Genomic DNA, 27,363 nt, shown 5'->3' on the forward strand with positions numbered 1-27,363 from the left:
TAGCTTTACTTTAATAATTAGTTTTATCCAACTCACCACTTTTGCATCAATTGCAACTTGAGCGAAGCCTTTACGATTACCCCATATGATGTTGTAGGTTTCATCACTAATTAGGGCTTCTCGAACTCCACCTGGTGAAATAGCTAACAAGTGACCACTCCTCAGAATTTCAACACATTTTTCTCTTGGTCCATGTAGAGCACAAAATACATCAAGTAATAAACTAAACCCTGTAAGAAACATTAGGATGAAGACATATCTTAAGTACTTCTTGTCTAATTCTTTAAGACAAAAATTTTCACAATCTACACAACTTACTATCTATACTTAAATCAGCAAGTTCTTCTTTACGTTTTTTAAAATCAACAAGAACTCTTAGGGTTAATGTAAGATTAATACTGTTGGTAAAGTAATAATTATGTCTTCTGGATCACCTACTAATGATCACCTCCTTAGTGATCACCTACTACTCTGGCTACTTTATGTATTCAAACTCAATTAAAATTCACAGAAACTTTGCAAAACAGGGATTCTTATCCCCATTTTACAGATGAGGAAAGTTGGCTCAGAGAGTAGTAGCTTGCTCAAAGTCACACACTTAGCAAATGGCAGGGCAGAGATTCCGGTCCAGGCCTGTATGGCCAAAGCACCTTCCACTGCATCTCATGGCCAAACACTGTCTACAGTATTTATTAGTGCAATCAGAAATGGTAACCCATCAGCCATCACCAAACTAATCTTCGCTGAACCCTATAAGAGAATCACTCAAGAGAACATGAATCTGACTATGCTTAGCCCTGCCAAAATTGGCAAGCCACAATCAAACCTATTGAAACGAAAAGTTAGATGTTAATTCCACAATTTTTTTTTTATTTTTTTTGGTAAGGAAGCTTGGCCCTAAGCTAACATCTTTTGCCAATCTTTCTCTTTTTGCTTAAAGAAGATTGTTGCTGAGCTAACATCTGTGCCAATCTTCCTCTATTTTATGTGGGATGCTACCATAGTGTGGCTTGACTCCGTGCTGGGGATCTGAACCTGTGAACCCTGGACCACCGGAGTGGAGCGTGCAAACTCAACCACTATGCCACCGGGCCAGGCCCCACAATTAAATTTTTTAAAATCAATAATAATAGCAAAATCACTAAGAGTTTTTAATAAAGTGAGTATTTAACTCAGGAACAGCTAATTCTAGGTCTTAATATTATACAGTTTTTCAAATTATAACTACTTATAGATGCAAGAAATAATTCTATCAGTAATTAAATATTTTAACCAAATCCTAAACTGGAACTTTAGAGGACTGATGTTAGTATACATTATTCCTTGAGACTGGAAAATATGGGGATGGGTAGTGAAAACTGTACAGACTAACCAAACTTCTCATTGGTTTAAGGATCTGAAGCAAGATTATAAATATTATTAAGACTGAAATAGTTTTCATCCTACATTACATTAAAAGTTCACTGATTTAACTATATGCATTTCTCATAACAAATGAACAGGAGAGGTTTCATAAATTACAAGATCATAAAGGGGAAAAAAATAGTTTAAAAGCCAAATACTAGGGGCCAGCTCAGTGGTGTAGTGGTTAAGATTGTGTACTCAACTTTGGCGACCCAGAGTTCACAGCTTCGGATCCTGGGCGCAGACCTACATACCGCTCACCAAGCCACGTGGAAGCAGCATCCCATATACAAAAAAAATAGAGGAAGACTGGCACAGATGTTAGCTCAGGGACAATCTTCCTCACCACAAAAAAAAAAGCCAAATGTTAAATAAAAATATTCACATTCTATTATGTATAAAAAGAAAAAAAAATGCAAACAACCTAATGTTCCATAAGAGAAAACTACTTAATCAAGTATTTTAGTCACACATTAAAACTATTCTTTATAAAATATGGGAAAATGTTAATGCTAAATTAAATTTTTTTAAAAAGAACTCAAAATGGTTTGCAAATATGTGAAAAATTCAAGTCAAAAATGAAGCAAAATAAATCAAACTGATAACTGGCTATGTTAGGGTGGTGAGATTATAATGATAGTCTACTCTTCTCTAGTTTCCAAATTTATTATAAAGTGATCATATTACTTTCTAAAGAAAAATTTTTTATAGCCAATTTAGTTTATAGACAAAGCAGAAAGGGCTTTTTAGTGACACAAGGATACGCAAAACATTAACCATGTCTATGAAAGGCACTGAGTAGATTGTCATTTCATTCACTGCTTGGTGTTTATCTGCCTGGTTGATGGGTGGCCTTTGCTTTTATTATTCCAGAGAACATATTATACACTTTCTTAGCTTGCTTCTGGTGATTTAGTGACAGAAGAAAATAAGATTTAATCTCAATGAGTTTATTTTAGAATGATTTTTTAAAACTTTATCATGTTTGAAACCATTCAGCTAATTAATCTTTTTTAAAAGGTAGAAAGCCTTTATGAACAGATTAAAAAGAATGTAGTCCTCAATTTTAAGTGTTATAAGTCTATCAGGCAAGTCAAGTATGATAAAAGATAGAACAGACTCTTTAGGACAGGATTCTGAGGAAATATTATTCTACATGAAGACAAAATACATCCTGGCTAATTTTTTTTACTAATTTTGATTTGCTATCAAACTGACAGTAATCAAACACTAATCATTATAAAACTAAACTCCAAAAATCATTGAAAAAAATTCATCATATGAAAAATCAACTATCTGCTACACCAAAACATAAATTAATTGTTTGGCAAAAGTTACATTTATTTTTAAGATGTGAAGCTCAGGATTTAACTTTGGAAAATAATGACTAAATACCTGTTAATAAAGAAAGAAAATTTTGGCCATAAAGTTTTGACATTTAGATATATTACTTAAAAAGGATAATTAGACACTCTTAAATTGGAGTTCCAAGGGTGTCACCCTGAAAAGGCAAAAAGCTCTTCCAAACGATACCAGAGAGCTCAGAGACATAAACTATCACATAATTTGATCATGTTAATTAAATATTTTAATATCATTATCTACGGTGAAAATTTACCTGGAATTTTAAAGACAAAGTGATCAGCTACTACTCGGCAAGTTCTGCCTTTCTGGATAAAAATTTTAGCCATGAAGTAGTAAAAATCTATGGGAATAGCTCCATGATAAAAAATTATAAGTGCTGGTCCGTCCTCTGGTATTTTTTCCATCCCATGAACTTCATAACCTGTTAGAAAGACAAAATACACATGCTTAAAATATATTTATTAGTTTATTTACACCTAAAGCATGGTTACTAATTCAGAAACTCAGTCTTTCCTTACAGAAGTGCATGCGCCTTCCTTTTTCCCATCCACTCTCCCTTCTTCTCCTTCCTCTTTCCCCTTCTTTCCCTTCTTGAACAAATCAGTCCTGTAGCCATTAGGTGGGCCAGAGTGAAGCAGGCACCTGTGTGGAGGGGTGGCCTGGAGTATTTGAGCCCAGGTAGGGTGACGAGGGCATCCATACTGGGTGTCCTAAAGTGGAGAGTCAAAGCCCAAGCACAGGAGAAGAGGCGAGAGTGGGGTGCTGGGGCCTGAGTGGGAAAAAGAGGGAAGCCAAGGTTGGGGCAAGCAGGGGGGTGAGAGCTGAGTGAAATGAGGACGGCATCCAGACACGTAAGTAGCCTGGTTTGGGATGTCATAACCTGAATGGAGTAAGGGGGTATCTGTGAGTGGCAGAGGATGGTGGCAGTGATGGGAAATTGGTTACATACAGGTGAATTGATCAAATAAGTCTACATATTAAAGACAATGTGAGCCAGGTTTCTCAATGTTAGAGAGGTGGTAGCCAATAGAGAAAAGGAGAAAACTAGAATAAACTCTGTAGCCATCAGAGAATCTTGTTCTCACCCTAAGAATGAGACAAAGCAGCATGTCAGAAAGCTGAGGTCCTCTCAATCAGGTGAACTGAGCTCCAAAGGGTGCAAGCCCCTCTAACAAGAGACAGAAAAACTGAGTATGGGAGGAAGAGGCAGGTGCTATACAAGGGGGTAAGAAGAAAACAACAGCAACATTCACAACCACTAAAAGCCGGATGTAGGCGAGCACTGAGCGTAGAATCCCTGGGAACCCGACACAAAGTCCGCGCTCACGCACCAGCATTCCTCCACAGGCCTCAATGGTGCTCACGAGAAAAATTAGGGGAAGGGCAGGCAGGAGACCCAAGAGAGGCTCTGCTAACAGCACAGAGAACAAAACCCCACTCACTTCCTGGAAGCTTCTCTTGTAAAAGCAAAACCTGACACCGGGAGAGGCGCAGAAAACCCTCCCAGGCTGCCTGCTAACTTAACCCCAGTTCAAGGCTGGCTTCCTGGCCATCCCTTTCTTCTCCTCCACAGCTAAAGAGATTAACCTGCCTACAGTCCTTCACACTGCTACCCACCAACAACACATTTTCACACCAATCCTGTGCTGTTGGTGGATTGTGGGGAATATAAAAGATTTATGTAAGATCCACCTAAGCTTCAGAAGAAAATACCCTGGGTATTTTATCACAGGTGTTGGGAACTCATACTATGAGGAGCAGATGGAATGTGATCACGGCTCTAGTCATAAGACCCGCTTTTCCTTCCCATCTCATCACTGTCAGGTATGCCATCACAGACCATGGCCTCACCTGGTCCTGGCAAAAAAAACACAGGTGTTCAGAGGCCAAGGGCAGAATTAAGCTCAAAGAAAAAGGAAGGGTAAAAACGAAGGAAAGCTCGAATGGCTCTATCGGAAAAGGAAAGGAAGTTCCTGCTGCCACATCGCCCCACATACAACATCTGTCCCAGGAAGGCCTGCCGCTCACAAGCACAAGATGAAAGGAAAGTCCAGAAGACAGAAATCTGAAGCTAGCAGTCTGTTGCTTGCCTTAAGTTTATCCCTGTTGATTTACTAAGAAACAAGCATTTAAATAGCTTCAGTGTATATTTTAGAGCAGAAAATTCATTTTTAATGTAGTTTACAATGTCTTCACCAAACAAATTAAATTACGTGTGATAACTGTGATTCTAGTATTGAAGGAATAAACTACTTGGCAATATTTTAAATGGACTCAAGAGAATGTTTTTAAAAATTAAATTTAATGATATTTCAAGACTTTGTATGTTTCTATGCTTTGAACATTTCTTTCCAATTACCTAATTCTAATTCAAGTAATTCAATTTACTTTAAGCTCTACAGAACAATCACTGAGGTTGTCTGAAGTTACCAACAGGATCAATTGTCCCATCAGATAAATTTTCTGAGAAATAAAGAATATTTCTTTGAGGGACTCCATACAGAATATTCCTGAGGTTCTCTCTCACTTTCCAGAATATTAAAAAAAAAAAGAATTAAGAAATAATTGAACTACTTATATTAAACCAACTTACCTGACTGAAAGCAGAAAAATTCAGTAATTAATCAATTCAATTATTGACGACTATAGTTACCACAGTACCAGCAACCATTATGTTCAAATATTATTTAACTGTGTCACTCTTGGAGTAGACGTGATCATGCCACTCCTTGCTCAGAAAGCATCAGTGGATTATCACTCCAGTCCAACATTTCGAAGCCCCTTTAGATCAACTGCCTATCAAGTGATACTAGTCAGATTCCTTCATGTACCACACAGACTAACAGTGGCTCCTTGAATATACCTTCCCACCTTTGTGCTCCTGTTCAAGTGACATGCAGCACTTCCTGTCCCATGTTTCCCTGTCTAGCAGAAGTAGACATCTTAGGGCACTTTAACTCTTCCTCCTGCAGACTCTATCCACCTGGTCACCAAGTTCTGTGCATTTTACCTCCAAAACTCTGTTAAATCTATCCATCTTCCCAATCTTAGTTTCAAAGTCGAGCCCCATCATCTCCTGACTATAGCATACCAACGCTAAGGGGATCTGATGAGCAATAGCAGCTCAGAAAAAGCAAGCCCAAAGGCAATTATTGTCACTGTCCATCCAACCACTGTCCTGAGAAGGGAAGCCTCAAAATACAGGTTTAGAGTGGTAGTCTTGGCCCCATTAATAAGAGAATTCCTATTCTGTAATAAAAATCGCTCTTATTTGATGCCATTAAATATGAATTTTTGTCTCCCATGTTCTGACCGCACGCTCACTAAGCACTCTCTGATTTTTTGGCTTCCCATGCAGCTTAGCCCACAGAGAGGGGATGTGAAGGTCACATGGAGCTCATCTCCATAGCAATTATTCATTATGTAAATGAGTTAACTGCCTACTGCTTTAGACATCAGTATCATGAATTTAGATAACAATAATCTTCCAAGAGGTAGATCCCTTCTAAATTTGTCATCAAAAATCCATCTTTAAGCCTATGTGCCTTCACACTACGGTAAATTAACAATGCCATCCTTTCGGATCTTCCTCAGGAAAGCACGTAGAACTAAACTACCTACAAAACAAAGCCCAAACTCCTGAGCACAGCATCCAAGATTCCTCCAAACCTAGCTTCAGTCTGCCTTTCCAGGGTCATCATGCAGCATACTTCTCACCCTCGAATGATCCATCTTCTAGTCCTGAAGACACCCTGCATTTTATTTACTGACACTGATGTATGTTTAACATAAATGGTATCCTGGGACCGGCCCCGTGGCCACGTGGTTAAGTTCCTGCGCTCTCCTTTGGCAGCCGGGATTTCAGTGGCTGGGATTCCAGGCTCGGACATGGCACTGCTCATCAGGCCATGCTGAGGCGGCAGCCCACATAGCACAACCAGAGGCACTCACTCATATGTATGGAATATATACTACTATGTACTGGGGAGAAGGAAAAAAAAAGAAGATTGGCAACAGTTATTAGCTCCAGTGCCAATCTTTAAAAAAAAAAAATTCACCTCTTTCAATACCCAATTTGGTGTCTCTTAAAAACAAAAACATAAATGGTATCCTACTATGACTATAGTTATAGTTTCTCCATTCAACAATGTATCCTGGAGATCTACCCTGGACAGGCACATATAGTGATCATATTCTTTGTAAAGGCTACAAAGTATTCTATAAAAAATTCCTATCACAGTTCATTTAGCCATTTCCCTATTCAAGGACAATTGGATTGTTTCCAAGTTTTTACAAACATCATTGCATTGAATATCCCTTTATATGCATCCTTGTGCACTAAACATGTGAGTATACCAATAGAACAGATACGAAGAAGGGCAGCTGTTGGTCTATGATATGCCCATTTTAAATTACAATAGATTCTACCAAACCATCCTCCTGACTGGCTGTACTACATTACTTTCTCACATGCATTGAATGAGAGTTCCCATTTCTCCACATTCTCCTCATTTAATGTTATCAAGATTTTTAATTTTTGCCAGTCTTTGGATAAAAATGCTATCTCAGTGTGGTCTTAATTTGTGTTTTCCTAATTACTAGTGGGCTTGTGTATGTTATAATTATCAGCCATTTATGTTTCCTAATCACGCACTTAGGCTATTTTTAAGTTACATTTTTTTCTTCCTATTATTTTCTAAGATATGTTGTAAATAACTTGTTCTGACCTGCCCCATCTTTTGACATCTGTTTTAGTTATGTCTTTTTCAGTCGCTTTTGTTTTTCCGTGTCATCTTTAAGACCTTTCCTATTCGGAGATTGTCAAACATTTTCTTAAAATCTTTTCCTGATTTGGAATACCACTTTTATCATTTACTAAATACACGTTTCTGGGCTCTTTAATCTGTTTGATCAATTTATGACAATCCTTTCCCCATATAATTTTACTCTTATAAATAACGTTGATGTTTTTGATATGACAGGGAAAATATTCCCTTTTTGTTTTTTTCAAATTTGCCTTGGTCATTCTTATTTACTCTTCTATATGAAACTTTTTAGAGTTGCATGAAAAAATCAGTTGGAATTGCATTGAATTAATAAATGGACCGGAAATATGGGCTGTAGAGTGACATCTTTACTGCACTGATACTTTCTATCCACTTATTCAACTCTTTTGAATTCCATTTATAAAGTATACAGTTTCTCCATAGTGTTCTTACATGTTTTTTAGATTGTCTTAAATAGAATTTTTCCTTTCCATTTTTAAAATGAGTATTTGTGGCATATGAACAGTTACTAATTTTATGTTGATCTTATACCCATTTCCCTTGCTAATCAATCTTATTAGTACTGGTAGGTTTGTTAGTTGCTTCACTTGGTTCTTTCAGTTGTCTCTTCTAATCTTTCTTCTTATTTCTATAATTATATTATACCTCCAGGACAATGTTAAATAGGTGAGAGCATTCTCATCCTGTTTCCTACTTACTGGAATTGCTTTAATATTTCTCCACTTCTCCATTACAGATCATGTTTGCTGAAGATTTCTGGAACATTCCATTTATTAGTTAAAGTAGTACTTTTAAGTCCTCACTTGGTAAGATTTTTTATCGGAAGTATTGAACTTAGTAAAATTATTTTCTATGAGACTGACCTGCAAATCTCCTTAGTTTTGACGGCAAAGTTATGTTAGCCTTGCAAAATAAACTGTGTAGCTCCACACTTTTTTCTACACTCTGAAACAGTTTGATGGGGATTATTTGTTCCTTAAAAATATGGTATAATTTGTCATAAAGCTCTTGGCCCTTTGTGAAGGGAGGAGGAGATAGACTTTGACAACTGTTCCAATTTATTTTATGATTATTGGTCTATTCTATTTCTCTCCTCTACTTAAACCAATTTTGATCATTTCTGTTTTCCTGCAAAACTGTCCATTTCATTTAGTGTTAAAATACAGTAGTGGGAAATATTTACTCAATTTTATTCTTACTCATTTGTCAAGGCTTTGTTCAAAAGTTACCTCCTCTGTGAACAGTGCTTTTATTTTTGTCCTGTAGAAAAAAGAATGAACATTCACTCAGCATTTACATGCCAGGGACTGTACTGGATCCATAATAATTATTTAATTTAGCCCTCACAAAAAGCCTCCACAGATGAGGAAACCTAAGTGAGAAAAGCCCATATAACTCACTCAAGGTCACAGTGGCAGGGCCAGGAAGCAAGCCCATTGTCTAACTCCAAAGCGTATGCTTTTGCCGCATATCACACCTCCTACTACAAGGAAGTCCACACTAACCTACATCTGTGATTTTTCAAATGCTCATTATAATCTAATTAGTGAGCTGTGAAATCCCTTTAGTAAGTTGTGACCAGGATTTTCTTTTTAAATAAAAAAGAGTAGAATAGGAAATAGAACAGATCACACGCAGGAAGTATATCCACTTTTCATGAAACAGTACCTACATGTGTGTGCATATTAGGTGGCAAACTGCATTTCCTACCAGGAATAATAGTCAAAAATTTGATAGCCTAAAACTGTATCTTGAAAATACTAGTGATTTTGAACATATGAATAATGATTGAGAGGCAGATGATGTATTTTAGTGCCTTCCAAATTACTGGAGAAAAATGCTTGATAATTATGATAGCTAACATTTATTGAACATTTGGTATGTAATAGAAATTATGCTAAATACTTTACACCAAATTTCATTGAATTTTTACAACCCATTTTACAGAAGAGGAAAATGAAGTTCAGAAAAGTTAAGCATCTTTGAGAAGGATTATTTACCCAGTTTTAAAGTAGCTCCCCCAAGTTACGTATCAATTACAAGGTAAAGGATAGCAACTTTATGGTGGAGAAACCTGGCAGACACTTAACCAAGTGATCAAGTTAGCATCACCAGTAATAAGACATATCAACATCATGAACCTCTGAGATGATGCACTGAGAAGAACACATCATCATTTTTGTGGTATTCTTGTCAAAAATATGTAATTTAATCCAATTATGGAAAAACAGCAGATCTAAACTGAGAGACAGTGTACAAAATAACTGAGCAGTACTGTTCAAAAACGTGAAGGTCATGAAAGAGAAAAAAAAAACAAAACTAAGTAACTGTCATCGATTGGAGTAGACATGACAATTAAACACAGTATGGGATCCTGGAAAAAGGACACTGGTGGGAAAACTGGTAAGATTTGAATAAGATCCTTAGTTTGGTTAATAATATTGTACCATTTTTAATTTGACAATTGTTCAATTGGTTATATAAGATGTTAACATCAGGGGAAGCTGAGTGAAAAATAGACAGGAATTCTCTGTATATTTTTGCAACTTTTCTGTAATTCTAAATTTTTTCAAAGTGAAGTTTTAGAAAATTATAATTGTTGCAAAAGGAAGGGAGGAGAAGGAAGAGGGAGAAGGGGGTAGGAGGAAGAGAAGAAAGAGAAAAGGGGGAAGGAAGTTAGGTAACTTGTCCAAAGTCACCCAGTCAGGTCCTGGGAGCGCCTGGTTTTGAACTCAGGCAGTCTGACTGAGGAGTCCTTCGCAGCATGAAAGACAGAAGAGGTGAAAGGAAACTCTCACCCAACTGACATAGAGAGGGATGTTCTCTTGATACTCCACTTTAATTTCCCGATAAAAAACTTTGCTACATATGGTTTAATTTATAGGAAGCTTTCAGTGAATAAAGTGTGTCCATTTCTTTAAAAAATAATATGAAGTAAAAGAAAGTAGAGTTTGTGCTATTACGTTCTATTTTTTTTAAATCAGTAACTAACATAAATAGTAAAACGTATGATCAGACTATTTAATCAAATCACTGCATTCTTCCAAAATTTTGCATTAACAATGAACTGAATCAGTTATGTTAGTGTTAGGTAAGCATAAATATCATTTTCAGAAAATGAAGTAAATTCCTTTGTAAAACAAAAAACAAAACCACAACAATACGTACAAAAACACAAGATAAAACAAACTCAAAGCCCCAAAGATAAAATATTCCTTATTTCCCTGAAGTGAAAGCTGTGGTCTTCATTACCTTTACAGTTGTGCTAAAATATATAGTTGTTAATTTTCTCAAAAACATCTCCATATCTAATTGAGGACTCTTCATCATATTACTTTTCATGGGAAATCACTAAATATTAAGAGTCCACCATTCATTTTTTCCAAACATGTTTTTTGAAATATAAGTCAAAATTTTTATAGCTTAAAGGCTGTCAGCAACTTGAGAGTAGGGACTTCCTTGACCTATCACCAAGCAAATTACCTTGAAATATAGGTATTTAAGAAACATCAAATTAACTCTTAATGTAGTATAGGCATTATGGTGCACATAAGAATCAGAGAATTTTTTGAAAAATAACAGAGCGCTTACATTATGTACAGTATGAGAGTAAAATTTAACTTCAAAACAGAAAACATTGCATAGATTCTTGTACAAAGATACAGTAAACAAATTATAAATAAATGATGATTCAGTAGGTAACTGACTAAATTAGTTACAGGATTTGCAGAGTTCCATGTAGTCATTAGAAGTCACTAAGAAGGCTTTAGTAGCAGAGAAAAGACTAATTTGTCACAAATACAAAAAATGATAATCACACCACAATTTTAATAGAACTCAATTGCATGATAAATTTTAGGTCACTATTATTTTCTTCTTTATATTTTTTTATATTTGCCATTTTTTTACAATGAAAATTTTATTAGTTAAAAAATTCCTTTGAAGAGTCTTTAAAAACCACCAATTAAAACTGATTTGACACCAATACAAAGTCCAAATATGCACACAAAAGCCTTTTATATATGTTACCAAAGAACAGGGTAAAGAAAATCATTTTTTAAAGTATCACTTCTCCTAATAAAATATAATGTTATCATAATAAAACATTAAAACAGGTTAAGAATTATATATTTGACTGCTTCTGAGCCATAATGTACATTTAAAAATACCTCGGAAAAATAAATAAATAAACCTTATATATTCTGCTACAAAATAAGTTTAGTGCTTGAATTATTCCAAATTAATCATGCCTCCTGAAATATAAATAAATCCAAATTCTTCAAATATATATTATCCTGAAATATAGGGGGTGTATATATGGGAGGGGGGTGTATTATAAACGATGCCACTGAATTTTTCTATCACTGTTTTAAAGACAATGAACAACAGCAGTCTACACAGATGCAGTCTTTGCAGACATACACACATGGAATGCTGAAGCATCATCTTGCCTCACGTAAAACAACCATGAGAGGGGATGAGAGATATACTGAGTGGCAAGAGCACTAGCATTAATAAGTAAATATTAAAAATTCAATACATCAAAGAAATATGGTTCCTGTTTGCAAACCTGCTGAATACCACTACTTATGACCCTGAATCCCTGACCTGGCACAAACTTACCACACAGCACAGAGCACAACAGCACAGGCCTGAGAGCCTGACATCTGAGGCTGTATCCTTGCTCTTCTTCCTAGCTTCCTAGCATGCCTTGGGCAAATAACAACCTCTCTGTTCTCCAGTTTCCTCATGGGAAAACTATAAAACGGAAATAATACAGAGAATCTATCTATTATGTTATAAGGTTTAAAAGAATTAATGCATGTTAAGCATTTGACAGTGTATGGCATAGTAAATGCTCAAAAGAGATTTCTAAGTATGTAAGTATGTATGGAGTATGAAAATAACAACATGTTAGCCTGAGAAGCATGTCATCGGTGATCTTTGCTAATAGCAGCCTGTACTACAGTGATGCATATCCTCAAGTGCCTGTATCAAAATCTGTACTTCCTTCCACGTCTTTCTATGAAAACACTTTGATGCTCAAAAACATGATACAGAAAGCATATCTTTGTTACCTGCCTTTGAATGCTCTATATTTTTATATAGTCCAAAAACAGAAGAGACCAACAAATAAGGTAAACACTGGTAGAGAAAAACACCAAGTCCTTGAAAATAGGCCACTAGAGGGAAATTTTCATGATGGCCAAATGAAGAACCAATCATTAGACATATAACATCACAATCTCAAAGAACAAATATCCTGGAGAGAAACTTATTGCTATCTTATTTATTCAGAAAGATATAATGACTGCTGAAATGAATCAAATAGAAAATGGGTAAATTATGGTATGCAAATTATATTTAATTTAACATTATTTATATTACTTATTTTACATTAATATTTATATTATTCATTTATATTAAAATATTACTTAATAATATTAAATAAAATTAAATAAAAATATTATTTCAGTTTTTAAAAATCTCTACACTGGGAAAGTCAAACTTACTTTGAACAAAATGGAAGTAAATGATACATTTCATTTCAAAAGTTTTCTATATAGTTTTAATTAGTCTCTTACTCTTAGATATCTTAAATATAAATTTTTATATTTTAGCTTACAGTAATGCTCTACACTGCTGTGTGGTTCTTTGCTTAATGGAAACTTATGTGTTTGGAAAAAAACACTTTAAGAAAGATATTTATACACAAGGCATACAAATAAATAACAGGAAAATAGTTAATATCCTGCCCATTACGCTTTTCAGGATCTTCTCAATCAATAAAATGGAATGATGATATAGCTTCAGTGCCACACACACGGATAGCAACATACAGAGATCAAAGTAATCTTCCTTACCATGCCAAACTGCTGCATGTCCATCCCACAGAGTTGCCACCGTCTTCCTTGCACCATCCCATAAATTATGAGAATATGCTTCTTTTAATACATTCTTCCTCTTATAAATGTGTAAGAAAATAATAGTAAGGTAGAGAAGAAAGATAGTAAAGTAAGGAAGTATTAAGAGTATTAGTGGTGTAAAAACCCACAAGAGATAGTTTGCAAAATTTAAATAGTCCTCTAATTGCTCCACACCAAACCATTCTTCGAGTATGTGAATCAGACAAGTCATATAGGGTATAGTATCCTGTCCCACACCGCAGGTTTGATTATTGTCTATCATTTTTCTTTAGGTGAAAATGACAAATCCAGTCTCTTTCTTCATTGTCATGGCAGGTCTTTAATTTTGTCACTAGAAGGGGAAAATAATCCAGTGTTATTCTCTTCACAGCTGAAAAGTTGTATGTTTTAGTCTACACAAATACTATATAGAGTCCTTTCTTAATACCACAAATTAGTAGATTGTTAATGGTTAATTTTGTTGCAGATTTAAATGTAAAAATTATAAGGTTTCATCTGTCCACTCATGAAGCGTGTTCGGTTCAGCTTTTGAAATAACTCGCAAGCTATAATTTAGAGAGGAAAATGAAGCTGATGAAGAATGAAATTTCAGATTGATCTTAATAATTTGACTTATATCTTAAGTAGGTCATATTAAATGTTTGTATCTTAAACTAGGTTATGCTGAGATAACTCTGTTCTTCACAAAAGAAAACATCAATATCTGACTCAATAAAAGTAACCCAATTCTTTAGGAAATGATGACATTCATTGTTGGGTACTGTCCTTTATAAGCAGGTTTATAGACAAGCTCTGTTCTTTTGACATTATGCAATAATAAAAATTTATCAATATCATTTTTATCTTACAATCACTAAAACTTCTCTTAAATCTTAAATGACTGAAAATACAGCCATACAATTACGTCACTCTCTAAACCAGCCACTTAACTCACCAGAAATTAGACAAATATCTTGTTCTAAGCTTCAATGTATCAATTCTGGAAAAGAGAATACAAATGGAAGAAAAGCATGATTAAAAAAAGATTATTGTTAATACCTAGAGTTAGAATTTCCATAAAATAAATAAGAGATATTCACAAACGTGTGAGAAATATGAATACAGCCCCACACTAGCATATCACAGTTAAAAATTAAACTCACACTACCAATGTTTTCGTGAGGACACCTCTTACACTATTGAGTTCCACTACATAAAGCCCCACCTGAGACTTTTTTTAATTCATAGCTATAAAAAAACTTTGCTTCTTCAGAGAAAAAGCCTTAAGATGTGTAACCAGCTATGTCTCTTTTTAGTAACTTTGCCAGATAATAAGCTGATGGTCAAATATGATACTTGATGATATGCTCACACTAGCCCTCATGATCATGTTCTCTTACATAAGATTTCTTTCTTCCATTCCTGCTTTCTCAGGTTCTGAATCTATTCTTAGAGATATTTTATCATTATTCCATACCACATAAACTTAATGGAAATCATCTCAAATCCTTAGTGGGTGAAGCAGAAAGTGACTGAATGAAAGAAAGGGATGGCGGGAGAAGGAGAAACAGATACACAAGAGCAATTATATGTTGTCTTTATGCCAAGATTACCCTGCTAACTGACTTATTAGCAAGGCATGCGCTTTTACACGTTCTTCCAGGGATGGAGGATTCAGCCTAATTTCCTTGTAACCAACAGCATTTACTTGTGAGACATCTGGGCCGGTTATGGTACCAGAAGGTGAAGATAGTTCACACCAAGCTCACAACCTGGGCTTTATTTACATTAATTCTAATCAATCCCTCTAAAGAGTCAAACCACTATAATTTACCAGTGTTTGATTATTTAGAATGCCAAAGAGCAAAACCTATTACTTTTTAAAATGGGAGCTTTCCCCACTAGGACGGCTATAATCCAAAAAAATGGAAAATAAGTGTTGACAATGTGGAGAAATTAGAACTTTTATACATTGCTGGTGGGAATATAAAATGGTCTAGCCACTGTGGAAATCAGTTTGGCAGTTCCTCAAAAAACTAAACACACAGTTACCATATGACCCAGGAAGTCTACTCCTAGATATATATTCAAGAGGACCAAATATATTCACACAAAAATTTGTATAGGAATGTTGACAGCAGCATTATTCATAATAGCCGAAAAGTGGAAACAACCCAAAACGTGCTAGACCCATACAACAGAATATTACTCAGCCATAAAAAGAAATGAAGTACTGGTTCATGCTACAATACACATGAACCTTGAAAACATACTAAGCAAAAAAAAAAAGTCAGACACAAAAGGCCACATTTTCTATGATTCCATTTATATGAAATACCCAGAAGAGGCTAATCCATAGAGATAGAAAGATTAGTAGTTGTCAGGGGCCAGGGGGATGGGGCGATAAGTAACCACTAATGGAAACAGAGGTGTCTTTTGGGGATAATGAAAATGTTCCAGAATTAGATAGTAGTGATGGTTGTACAACCTTGTGAATATACTAAAAACCACTGAGTTGTACATTTTAAAATGGCAAATGTTATGGTGAATTATATCTCAACAGAAAAAGAGCTTTTAAATATTGTTAAAATAAAATCTATGATAGCCTCTCAAATATGTTAAAAGGAGCTTTTCCAAGGCCTAAAAACCAATCATTTTGATATCCAACCCTTACTGCTTAATACAATTGCCCACAGTAATCTAGTCTCCTTTCCCATTTTTAATAGGATTGTAAAATCTTATGATTTTAAAACCTTCTTTAGTACCTCCCCCAACCCAAATTGCTAACAGAATTACACCTCTTAACCTCAATCGCATTCTGATTTAATATATATACTTAACAAACACAGTACAGGGAAGAGTTCCAGTGAGAGAGGTTACACGGAAACCTTCACGAGATCCGGCAGTCCCTTTATAGCGCCGCAGTGCTGCGTGTGAGAACCTTCTCCACAAATGGTCACCCTTGATTTTGATTTAAACCCTTCCAGAAAACTCAAAAGGTGTCCCATTCTATCTTCAGAACCATCCATCAAACTGCTAAAAAGATCTTCCTTATACTTACGTCACTGTAACTTTTTCCTAGTGGGGAAGAATTCTGTACCATAGAACCTCTTCCGTTCGATAACCTCTTAAGATTCAGGACAGCTATCATGAGCTGCAAAACCCCCTTTTCCAGTCAAAATCCATAATTCTTTCAACCACTCCTCATATTTTGGTTTCATAATTTTTCATCATTCAGGTCACTCACTGTGATTGACTTGAGGTACCTGATATTGAGAGACACATGCAGAGTAACCCACCTGTGCCTCAGTTTGCTGGGATCTGTAAAACTGGGGTAATAACAGGATAATCTGTAAAATTAGGATAATAACAGTATATATAAAATTGGGAGAATAACAGATAATAACAGATCTGTAAAATTGGGAAAATAACAGTAAAATGATGATAGGTGCTATGGAGAAAAATAGACAGCAGGGTAAGACGAATATGGAGTTCTATAGAAGGCAACAGGGTAGGAGTGGAGAGGGGGTCACTACGTTATATAGCGTAGTCTGGGAAGACCTCTCTAAAGGTACACTTGAGCAGAGACCGGAGGAAGTGAGAAAGTAAACCATGCGGGTATTTGGAAGAGAATGCCTGGCTAAAAGCACAGTAAGTACAAAGGATGTGCGCTTGGTGTGGTCTGAGGAACAGCAAGGTTGGCAGGCTGAGGAAGACAGGAAGAGCAGACAGCAATGCGCAGAGAGAAACTATGCACAGAAACTAAAACTATGTAGGCCAGCTTTTATCGAAGTGAGATGGAGAAAGCATCAGAAGGGTGAGATTGCCTGACTTGGGTTTTAAATGAGTACTGTATTGAGAACATACTGTAGAAAGAGCAAACAGGAAGTCATTGCAATCATGGAGATGAGTGATTAAAGTGGCTTAGACAAGTGGGGCAGAGTGAAGGTCCTAAGAGATGGCCAGCTTCTGGATATATGTGGAAGATAAAGCCAACAGGATTTGCTGATGAATGAATGCAGAATGTGAGTGAGAAAGAGGTCTGGGATGACTACCTGGTTTTTTGGTAACATGGGTTTGTATCCTGCGGGCCTCTGCCACTTACTATGTGACCTTGGCAAGTTTCTGAACACCCCTCTGCCTCAGTTTCTCCATCTGTAAATGGGAATAATAACAGTATCTACCTAATAAGACTGTTGTGAAGATTATACGTTAAAAAAGGTAAGAAGAGTGCCTTTCACCATGTAAGTACTAAATAAGCATTGCCATATCATCATCATCATTAGCTTGCTTGTGAAAAGATAGAGTTGCAGGAAGAACAGGTTTGGGGTGGGATGGAGATCAGGAACTCAGTTTTGAACATGTTAAGATTCTACTGGACATCTAAGTGAAGATGTTAAATGGAGAGCTAGACATAAGCAGAGTTTAGCAGGAAGTTCAGGGTTAGAGAAATATCTGGAAATTGGAGACATATAGACAGTACTGAAAAACATAAAACTAAAGAAGACCCCTCTAGGGAGTGAATTTAGAATAAAAAAGTGTCCAGGACTGAGCCTTGGGGCACTCAACATTTTACAAGTTGGGAAGACAATGAAGAACCAGCATCCTTCTTCCAGGAGCAGCATTCTGTGTGTCAAAGTAAGAAAGTGTTTCAAGAAGGAAGGAGTACTCAGCTGTTTAAAAAGATGCTGAAAGGTATAGTAAGATGAGGAATGATAACTGACCACTGGACTTTACCACACAGAGGCGTTGGCAAGCCCTGACAAGAACTACTTTGATACAGTGGGGATGAAAGTCAGGTGGAGTAAGTTCAAGAACGAATGGGAGGAAATGAATTGTAAACAGCAGATATGGACAACTCTTCAGAGGAATACCGCTGCAAAAATGAATAGAGAAACAGATGGGTATCCAGAGGGAAATGCAGGTCAAGTTTACTCTTGTTTTAAGATGAGAGAAAACACAGCAGTTTTTAATACCAATGATAATGTTGTCAACGGGAGAGTGAGAGAAGGATAATGCAGGAGAGGAGGGAACTGTTGGGGCCTGTCCTTGACTAGGCCAGAGGGGATAGAACACAGTGTACAAGAAAGGGGATGGCCCAAGAAGACTTCATCATTGGGTTATGCATTTATTTACACAACAAATATTTATCAAGCAAGTAGGTTGTGCTCAACACTATTCTAAACACTGGGGATACAGCAGCAAACAAAATCGATAGTTATATGAGAAAACACACATAAAGCACTTAGAACACTGTGTCTGGCACATGGCAGGCACCTAACAAATGCCAACTAAATACAGATAGATCTGAACTATAGATCCAAATCTTTTACAAAAATGTGGACCAAGACAGTGTCCTAAAACTTGCCACTAGAGAACTATGAGAGGAATTTGAGTAACATGCTTTGATAAAATTTAACTTACTTTTGATAATACGAGAAAATGGCTTTAGAACTCACTGAATGCAACCTCTTAATTTTGAAGGAAAAAAGTTAAAAACAGAAAGCCAAGTTGACTTGCCCAAAGTTACTATATTAATTCAGTGAAGAATCAAGAGCCAAAATTAAAACCCAGTTCTGCTACTTCCTACTCAGGTATTCATTACACTTTCTTTGATCTCTCTCTCCCTCTCTGTCTGATAGAAAAGCTGAAAATATTAAGACTGCAATATCCGTCTTCCCTCTGCTTATGCCTGGCCCTTCTCCTCCTCTGATTTACCACAGGCTGCACTTGACTCCTTATCACTTTATTTTAATCCAATAAAAACTGTAATTGTTTAAAGATTTTGGGGGGAGATAGAATACTTTAGTTACCAAAATTCCAGGTTATTTCCTATAAAAAAAATCTATGATAAAATGCAATCCTATGCATCACATTTAAAGCATCTCAATTTTCTCACCCGAAATTCATGTAACTTGTAAGAAAAAGTTGACAGGCTGAAATGTCACCATGTTGATACTGATGGTGAGGAACATTTACTACAATTGACGTTACAGATGTTTAAATCAGTACATTTCAAAAACTAATAAATCAGAACAGAGAACTTTTTAGTTTGTTTCCTAGAAAACTTTAAAGGAATAAACCTGTTTTTGAACACCCATTACCAGTACTTTTCGCTAGCTCTGGTGGTCTAGCGGTTAAGATTTGGCCCTCTCACTGCCCAGGCCTACTTTCATTTCCCAGTTAGGGAACCACACCACCCATCTGTCAGCTGTCATACTGTGGCGGCTACATGTTCCTGTGATGCTGAAAGCTATGCCACTGGTATTTCAAATACCAGCCGGGTCACCCATGGTGGACATGGTTTCAGTGGAGGAGACTAAGACAGACTAGGAAGAAGGATCTGGTCACCTACTTCCAAAGAAGTTGGCCATGAAAACTTTATGAATAGCAATGGAGCATCATCTGATGTACTGCTGGAAGATGAGAGGATGGAGCAAAAGGTGAGGCAGAGTTCCACTCTGCTGTACACAAGGGCACTAGGAATTGGAAGCAACTGGACAGCGCTAACAGTAAACCAGTTCTTTTACCACAGATGGCAGCAGATCCATTTCTTACTTTTAGTATATGAGCCACATTGAGGATATCCTGAAAATGTGAATTAAAAGAAATACTCATTGAAATACAAGTCAATTTGCCCTTTTCCTTTTTGCATATTTAATAATGATTTAACAGGTGCTTAGTACTCAGTTGCAGTGAATAAGCATTCTACTTCAAACAATCCGTAAAGCTGAAGTTTAATATTTTAGTTGAGGTATCAGGCAAAGCCAATCATATTAGCTTTAAAACAACACCTTTTAGATTTGAAGCTTCAAACACTAGTTCTGATATGAATTACCCTTCAAGGCTTTTTTTTTTTAATCCTAGAATGTCCTCCAACTTTTAGCTAAAATCTTCCACTGTTTGATAATCACTGTTCCACTCTTATTTTCTTAACCTAGCCTCATCCCTAAAATGTTGCACAGCCATGTTGGTGTATCCGTACCCGTGTAGCACCCCTACCTTCTTGAGTCACTAAAACGAGCAACTCTCCAACATCAAAGTAAGGCAGTAGGAAGGATGTGGAAATAAACATTTCATATGAAAATTAAGCTTCTATTTCCACCCACCTGTAAATGCGGGCAAAACATCAGCGACTGTTTTAAACGTCTGGGTTTTACCTCAGGTTTTATATCCTCTAAAGAAAGACCAAAGCAACTTCGGCATCAATAGCACAAGCCAAGCCCTAACTGCTCCAACAACCTTCAAGTCCGAACCTGCTCCTCGGAGGAAGCTGCCTGGGAAGTCTCAGCGAACCCCACGCACCAAATACTGACTTTTTTCAAATCTAGCAGTGCAGTTCCAGTTTTCGACATCCTGATTATGTGCACACGCAATTTTCTTATTAATCAGCAGCTTGAGGGCACAGACCTGTATTACAAACTGCAAACCCCAAGGACCGGGACAGTCCGGCGGCTACAAAGCCCGTACCCGTCCAAACTACTAATAGCACAGATAAAAGGTTTGATAAGCATGGTTTCATTTAGTCCTTTCAGCAGCCCTAGGAAGCAGTACTATTAATCATCCCCATTTTACAGATAATCACAATGAGGCTCGGAGAGGTTAAGTCAGTTGCGCGGGTATCAGATAGTAGTAAAGGGCATTAATCAGGATGCCAAGCCCGACTTGTCTGGACGCGAGCGCTCTCACCCACTACCCAGGCGGCCTCTCCACTACACTCTCGTGATCGCCACACAATTTCCCTGAGCTCGATACACAGCAGGCTCGGTTCGGATCTCGGAATCAGGGAGGTCAGCGGGAGGCCCAGAGGCCTCCAGGGCGCCCGGAGACACCTCGCCCCACCGTGACCTGAGCTGGGACGAAACACGCCGAACTGGAGGTTTTTGCGCGCGAGGGGAGATGCAGGGCGAGGTGAATGGGCTCGCTGTGACCCAGCAGGGCCTCCCCTCCCGGCCACTCTGGTGCCAGAGCCGAACACCGAGGCCGGCGGGAAGCCGAGTCCGGGAACTCCAGGGCGGCCCCGGGGACCCAACACGCGCGGCCCGGGCCACTCCCAGCGCCGCGCGTCTCACCGGCGGTCGGGCGCCGGGCGGGAGGACCGCGGGGAGTTCCAAGGCGGGCCCTGACGCACCTCGGGCGGGAGGGAGCAAAGGCGGCTCGCCCTCACCCTCGAGCGGCAGCGGGAGCTCTTCGGCGGCTCAGCGGCCGAGGGAAGCAGAGAAATTTGAGCGGCCGGCTTTTCCCCGAGCCACCTATGAGAAAAAAGCCAAAAGGCGCCGCGGCTGCAGCCCGGGAGGAGTTGAGTGTGACACCGCCCGTCGCCCCGCCCCTTCCCGTGGCCTCCCGGAGCCACTTCCGGCGGCGGTCTTCTGCTTGCTGCGGTCTCGAGCGGCCCCGGGCCAGTTCTTAACCCCTCGCTCCGGGACTGGTCGCCGAGGCTTCTTTTGGTCTCCAGAAACCGAGCAGAGCCGGCGGAGGCAGGTCCCGCGCCGTTGACCGCAGGGCTGCCTCTTCCGAGGTGGGAAGATGTGCTGCGAGAAGTGGAGCCGCGTGGCCGAAATGTTTCTCTTCATTGAAGACCTAGGGGAGGATTATAAAATCCTTTGCCTCTGCTCCAGGGCGTTTGTGGAGTAAGTAAAAACGTGTTCCTCTTCATTTCTGGTACCATCGTTTCCCAGAAATGTAGTTGATGCTTGCTAGTTGTAATTGATCCCGGAAACCACGACCGGAGTCTTTGACCCTTGGGCATGGTGGTGATTAAGAAAGAGAAAAAACGTCTTCAGACTGCGGCGTGGTAGCCTACTGCCGTTAAGTGAGGGAGTAAATCTGCCTTGTAAGCTGTTAGGAAAAACTGTGGTAGCTGATAGATATCATTTTATAATAATAAATTGAGGGGACTTTAAAAGTTGGGGGAAAGTGAAATGTAAAATGAAATGTCTAATGGATGTGACACCTCAAGGTGCGGGTTTAAAGATGAGTAACTTGTTTTGGTTAGCATCTTTTTTAAAAGCTGAACATTTGTTAAAGTGCAAATGCGCACAAATGGAACTTCTGACTACCTGAGATAAAAGATTTAACCATAATTACATCAGTTTTTGAGCTGTCTTTATTTTTGGAAAATCTTTGTTTTGTGTAAAAAATTACCCTGCATGGAAGATAGGTAAAAAAAAATGACTAAAGAACTGGATGCTAAGAATGGTTTTCTTCATATTAGGTGTGTGCGTTTAACTTCTTAAATCTTTTTTTCCTCTGTAAAACAGGTATATTTACCCTAATCCTTTTACAGGGTTACTGTTACAACTTGTGGAAGTGAATTTTAGGTGATAGACTTTTATACAGTTTAATGTTGTAGAATTTAAGTTTGAAGAAATTCTTATTTGTCATGTGTTTTTGTGGAGTAATCGGAAAATTAATCCAAAAAGAAATTAAACACTGTGTCAAATGTAAGGTAAAAAGTATTATCTTTGTATTCATGCATGCACATATTCATTCAATGAGTGCTTTTTGTATTGAGTACTGATAGGCACTGGGGAACAAGACACAGCTGTCCCTACATCCTTTGAGTTTACGTTCTAGCACAGGAGATCAATATTAAGACAACTACATAATTATTATACTACATAATTGCATAATTAATGTAATTATACTACATAATTACATAATTATTTGGTTAATTATAGTTAAAAGTGCTATAGGAGAGAAGTACAGGATGCCAGGACAGCAGAAACCTAACCTTTCTCCACGGATCACAGAGAGTTAACTTTGAAGAAGTAGTGTTTGGAAAGAAGTCTAAAGAGCGTGTGGAAATATACTGGGATGTGTTTGAGTGGGAGGAGGCATTCCGGAAGCAGAACTCTATAAAAGCCTGAGGGAGCAAAAGAAAGCCTGTGAAACTAGAGCAGAATGACCGGGAAAGGAAGGTAGAAGACAGGGTTGATGAGGTAGGCAGCGTCAAACACGCAGGGCTTTGTAGAAGACAGGCTACTCCAGCAGCAGCAGAGGGGATCGTTTGGAGGAGGAGAAGCGCTTAGAACCATTTTTCAGGCTACAGGTGATGGTGGCTTGGATTGGAGTTGGTAGCAGTGGAAATGGAGAAAGGGGGAAATATAGGAGAGAAATTGTTGAGTTTACGATTGGATTAGATGTCGGGGAATGAAGGGAAGAGAAAGGAGGAGGAGACTAGGTCAAGGGTAACTCCCTCTTTTCTGTTTCTGGCTTGTATTGATGACTTTCACTGAGATAGGGATCACTGGAGAGCCATGGGTTTTTATTTTGGAATGGCAGTGAGAAGGTAATCGATTTTGCACGTTTTGATTTTGGAGTACCATGAGATGTCCAAGGGTAGATGTTATACATGGTTGGATATATTGGTTTGGAGCTCTGGAGAAGTCTGGGCTGGTCTGAAAAACTTGAGCCATTCTGGTACAGATAGTAACTGAAGCCAGTCATTTAACATTTAAGAGAGGGTCAGGGAATGGGATCCATCCTTCAGGAATTCCAACATTTTTTAAAGATTAAAAGAGAAGAGAGATGGATTAACTGAGAAGGAGGTAGAAGGCGAGCTCAAGTATACTGTCACCAAACAGTTGAAGGAAGGAGTACATTGCAAAGCTGCTAAATCAAGCAAAATGAGGACTAAAAAAATATCCAGTAGAATTGGCAGAAGTTTTTTTAAATAATCTACCAGACTGATGAATTGCTCAGTGCCAGGCACTAATTGTTTTACATTTCATATATGTGTGGGGGTTTTTTGTTGTTATTGTTGTTTTCCATTTAAGCATTCTAGCAGCCCTCTGAGCTGGAATGTCCTGTTATTACTTTATCCTAGTAGAAAACTGAGTTTCAGTAATGGCCTAAAAAAATCACACTGTCAGGTAAATGGCAGCCCTGGTTTCTACCCCAGGTCTGTGTGACTCCATAGTCTTTACACTATCCCTCTAATTTGTCTAGAACATAAGATTTTATTGAATCTTCCTGACTGAGGTACGTAAGTGGTCTCAAGTCACTAGGACAGCTGGAGCCTTATTAAAATACTTTAGTGTATTTTAGTCGAGATAGAGAACCATTCTGGAAATTGAAGGGCCTGTATTTACTTCTGATTATACCCAGGTAGCAGTGTCTGTTGGTGACCTCTAGTATTTCGTAAACAGCACAACAAAATCATTTCATCTGTTTTTTCCCACAAAATTCCTCATTTATTCAGCATGTGTTTTAGCCATCCATGTGTCAGGTACTGCAGTAACAGGATGACTTAGGCATGGTAGTGATGATGGTTGTGTTCAAAGATGTGATGATGAGCTGCTTCGTCAGGGCTCTGAGGGGAGCAGTATCTTAGTGGGGTCACTACAGTGCAGGTCTCTTCTCCAGCTTTACAACTCAATTTAGCAGTTAGGGTTTATTTAGTCCTTACAATGTGCCAGGTCCAGATACTCTTCCAGAATCATTATTCTCTGTGGATTGAGTTACACTGATCAAACTCAAAGATTGCCTTATAGAGAACACTTAGCAAGTATAATGGAAAATTCTTTGAATACCAGGCATCAGAAATGCATCTTTTCTGGTGATGAATGTTCTTGGAGATTGTTGAAAGTTGCCCTAAGTAAGAAACACTTTTCATAAAAATTTAGAAGCTAGCATTCTCTCTTGCTGCTAATCTTTCTGCCTCAGATTATCCAGAACCTTGTGATATACTAGTGGTAACTTTGGACACCTATTTCACCTCTCACCCACGAAGTGTCTTTCTGCTCCATCCTCTGGACCTGGCCTGACCTATTGGGGTGGCCCATACCCTGAAAGGCGTGCAGGCTAGCACTGTGGGTGGGGCCGAGGAGCTCACCAGAAGAGAGTACCTGGCTGTATTGTTGGATGTGCAAGCCAAGAAAGAGTCAGCTTGCATATGGTGCCAGCCAAGGCTACATCCTTAATTCTTAGCCTTCAGCCCATTTGAGTCTTGGCACTGTCTTCGTGAAGTCTCCTTTCCAAAAAAGAAAAGAAAGAGAGGGAATCTAAGTTACAAAATATAAAAAGTTGAGAAAAATTCTCATACCGTACCTCTAGGAAACTGTTTGTGACGGAATTTCAATTAGAGTGACTTTATTTAAAACAATTTAACTACCATATAAATCACCAATTACATTGAATTTATTCTTTTTGAATTAAAATGTGCACTCTTTTCATTACACGTAATTTCATACTTTTTTTTTTTTTTTGATGAGGACAGTTGGCCCTGAGTGAACATCTGTTGCCAATCTTCTTCTTTTTGCTTGAGGAACATTGTCCCTGAGCTAACATCTATGTCAGGCTTCCTCTATTTTGTATGTGGCATGCCGCCACAGCATGGCTTGATAATCAGTGTGTAGGCCCTTGCCCAGGATCCAAACCCACAAACCCCAGGCCACCAAAGCGGAGTGTGCGAACTTAACTACCATGCCACCAGGCTGGCCTCTCATGTATATTCTTAAAACTTACAAGCTCTACTTCACTTTCAGAAACTACATTCTGTGTTCAAAATAAGTAGAGAAAAAAGAATGGCTTTTTCCTTTAGATCAATTAATGCTCAAATTATAACCCTTTAGAACAATAAGAACTTGGAGATATGATCTTGGAATTGTCGAGAAGTCCTCCAGAGTGGGAGACATGCTGGAAGTTCAGAGGCTTTTCAGTGTAACCCTGATTTTCCAGGTAGAGAAAAATCTGTTTCAAAATCTCACAACAACAGATTTGATTGTTGGCAAAATTCTAAAAGAGATTATTAAACTGAAAAATCAGTACCATATAGCAGAAAGCATAGAAAATGAGTGTTAGCATAGGTTCCAAATAACTTCTCAGTAATTGAGTTGATTCTCATACTAAATACGGTCACTTGTGCACTTCCTCTCAAAAGTAGGAAATAGAACATTGTATTGTAATTAATTTTTGCTTTCTGAGGACATTACATTAACATACTGTCTTATGAACTCTGTAATTGGAGTAATAATTCTATTTCATCTACACATTCAATTTTCTATACATTATCTGTATGAAGACGACATAATTACAATTTTAGGGGCCTCTTAAAAATAATCGTTACAAGTGGCTCTGTAGTAACATGAAAAATGCCTTGTGTTAATTGACATCTCAGAATACAAAATAGCTATACTATGATTAGAATTACGTAAAACTTGTGTGTCCTTATATATACAAAGCCTAGAATAGAAAATGATGGAGTGGTAGATATTTGTTATAAAGCTGCCTGTGCTATAAATAACAGGCTCTAATTATGTAATTATTTTTAAACTAATTCATTTGGAAATAATTTCAAACTTACAAGAATAGTTCAAAGAACATCCATATTCCCCTCACCCAGATTCAGCAACGGTTAACAATTAACTGCATTTATTGCATCTCTCCCTCTCCATAAACACACACACACACACAATCACAATCTTGAGTCTTCTGAACCATTTGAGAGCAAGCTGCAGACCTGATTCCCCATCACTCCTAAATATTTCATTGTATATTTCCCCCCAAACAAGGATATTGTTCTACATAACCACTTTAGTGAACTCAAATTAAAATTTCCCAACTTTGCCAACAGGGTTTCTTTCCTTTCCAACCTAGGGTTCCATGTAGGAACTTGTTATATTTACTTAATGTCTTGTCAGTCTCCTTCAATCTGGAAAAATTTCTCACTCTTCTCTCCCTTTCATGTCCTCAACAGTTTGAAAGGTTCAGACCTTACCTTCTGTAGGATGACCTTACTTAACCTGGGTCTGTCTGACGTTTCAACAGGAGAAGAGCCAGGCCAGCCTTCTCTTCAGGAATGCCACAGAAATGATCCTTTGCTCAGCTCTGCTTCACTTCTGGAGGCACTTTCTATAGACTCATACCACCATTAGTGATGTTGAGCTCCGTTAACTCAT

The 27,363-nt window shown here is 37.9% G+C and overlaps 2 protein-coding genes across 14 annotated transcripts in view; one reads left to right on the forward strand and one right to left on the reverse strand.

Annotated features, from left to right (window-relative positions):
• Positions 1–21,729, reverse strand: part of TMEM68 (transmembrane protein 68) — a 39,812-nt gene extending 18,083 nt beyond the window's left edge. For 2 of the 12 annotated variants that reach the window (XM_046641751.1, XM_046641740.1), the window contains exons 1-5: positions 21,594–21,729; positions 14,418–14,462; positions 13,421–13,814; positions 3,023–3,190; positions 37–230 (exon numbers count right to left, since the gene is read on the reverse strand). In XM_046641751.1, the coding sequence (XP_046497707.1) occupies positions 37–230; positions 3,023–3,190; positions 13,421–13,745 (687 nt within the window). In that variant the 5' untranslated portion in view covers positions 13,746–13,814; positions 14,418–14,462; positions 21,594–21,729. Of the gene's footprint in view, positions 1–36; positions 231–3,022; positions 3,191–13,420; positions 13,815–14,417; positions 14,463–16,523; positions 16,729–16,761; positions 16,813–20,571; positions 21,514–21,534 lie in introns of those variants that run through there. The other 10 variants (XM_046641742.1, XM_046641743.1, XM_046641745.1 and 7 more) reach the window with 10 other exon arrangements.
• An 89-nt stretch (positions 21,730–21,818) lies between these two features.
• TGS1 (trimethylguanosine synthase 1) overlaps positions 21,819–27,363 on the forward strand; it is a 43,615-nt gene continuing 38,070 nt past the window's right edge. Inside the window, exon 1 of one of the 2 annotated variants that reach the window (XM_046641739.1) lies at positions 21,819–22,092. In XM_046641739.1, coding sequence (XP_046497695.1) covers positions 21,989–22,092 — 104 coding nt within the window. In that variant the 5' untranslated portion in view covers positions 21,819–21,988. The remainder of the gene's footprint in view (positions 22,093–27,363) is intronic. The other variant, XM_046641738.1, reaches the window with a different exon arrangement.

Source organism: Equus quagga, chromosome 16 (assembly GCF_021613505.1).
Source record: "Equus quagga isolate Etosha38 chromosome 16, UCLA_HA_Equagga_1.0, whole genome shotgun sequence".
In the NCBI taxonomy this organism is placed as follows: Eukaryota; Metazoa; Chordata; class Mammalia; order Perissodactyla; family Equidae; genus Equus; species Equus quagga.